The following is a 1536-nucleotide window of genomic DNA, read 5'->3' on the forward strand; positions in this document are numbered from 1 at the left end:
GGGCCTACTCATTAGGTTCTGAGAACCAGCCATAAAGTAACGAAAACAAACAGAGAACCTGTGAAATCCGGTAACGCGACACACGGTTTGCTTAGTTCTTGCAGTCGTAACAAAAGAGCCACTGACTTCTCCGTCGTGCCAGCTGTTGCTTCACGGACGGACGGACTGATTATAGTCTCACTGCCGTAACTCCCTCGGCAAAGAGACCTACATTTGTTTCTCCCGCTCACTCATCTACTGCTTTTCCCGTCTCGTCTTCCCTCCTCCGCCGCCCCGGCCCCCTCACAGCGAGGAGGAGCTCTGGCTGTAGTTTCTGAGCATCAACCGGTTGTACCTGCTGGGCGAGAGCGGGGGCGAAGGCGGAGGGTGGGAGGGGGCCGGCGGCAGACAGAAGGCCGACTCCGAGAGGGGCGAGCCGCCGCCGTCGCGGCCGTCGTCGTCGCTGCAGGACGCCAGGGAGTCGCGGAACGGCGAGGGGGGCGTCAGGGCCCTCCTCAGGGGGGAGTCGCCCGCGTGAGCGGGTAGCGGCGAGGACCGGGCCAGCTGCGGCGCGTGAGGAGGAGGCGGCAGCGGCACGGGGTACGGCAAGCGCGTTGGAGGAGGGTGATGCATCGGGCAGCGGGGCGGGGGCGCGCAACAGCCCGTCCGGGACTCCACAGGGGGCAGGGGCTGGACGTCGGCGTAGGTGGTCAGTTTCGGCGGTGGTTTTGGGGTCTCCCGTTGGGGGGGCAGCAGGTACGGGTCGACGGGGTGTGGCGGCGGCTGCGGCGACGGGGCGACGGCGACGGGAGCGTGCGTGGGCGAGGGGCAGAGCATCATGCTGTTGAGCTCGCTGATGTTGGCGGTAAAGCGGCTGACCACGCAGCTGATCTGGTCCATGAGCGAGCTGTCGGGGGCTTCCTCCCCCGCCACCGCGGCCCGGACCCCTCCGGTGACGACCACAACGCCGCGCCCCTCACCGGCCCCCACGTCGGCGCTAACGTACGACGGCGTCACGCCCATCACCAGCTGCTCCTCGACGACTCGCCCCGCCCCTCCTCCTCCGAGCCTCTGGCTGACCGTGCTGATGGGCGAGGGGGTCTGGGGGGGCCGGTGGTACGCGGGCACCGCCGGGTACCTCTCCTCGGCGGCCTCCGACAGCTCGTACAGGGTCTTGTTGGCGACGACGCTGACGGACGGATGGAGCGAGGGCAGCGACGCAACGTTGTGGTGCAGGGCCGGCGGCAGGTCTCCGCCGCCGCAGTAGCGCCCGTCGGGCGTCTTGGAGAAGGGCTTGATGATGGCCGTCTGGTTGTTCTCCTTCCGCTTGATGTGGAAGGAGAGGCGCTGCCACAGGTGGTTGCCCCGCGAGCCGCTCATGCGCTCCGTCTGGGCCCAGGACACCGACTTCCCGTTGGAGCTGAGGGAGAGAAAGCAAATCTAGCTTTAGCCCATCTCAAAATATGTTGTTCCAGGGACCACCCAGAAGCAATTATTTGAGTAACAAATATTCACTTTTAAAAATGTATATTCGAATCAAGATTTTTCAAAAGTTAA

The 1536-nt window shown here is 64.6% G+C and overlaps 1 protein-coding gene across 1 annotated transcript in view; it reads right to left on the minus strand.

The window, feature by feature from the left end:
- Nucleotides 1–282: 282 nt before the first annotated feature.
- The window catches only part of grm5b (glutamate receptor, metabotropic 5b), a gene marked incomplete at both ends in the record, with an annotated part of 158822 nt that continues 157568 nt past the window's right edge, over nt 283–1536 (minus strand). The window contains one exon of the mRNA XM_080731073.1: nt 283–1399. Coding sequence (XP_080587199.1) covers nt 283–1399 — 1117 coding nt within the window. The remainder of the gene's footprint in view (nt 1400–1536) is intronic.

The sequence above is a fragment of the Nannobrachium achirus genome, assembly GCF_963921795.1.
Source record: "Nannobrachium achirus genome assembly, chromosome: 8".
In the NCBI taxonomy this organism is placed as follows: Eukaryota; Metazoa; Chordata; class Actinopteri; order Myctophiformes; family Myctophidae; genus Nannobrachium; species Nannobrachium achirus.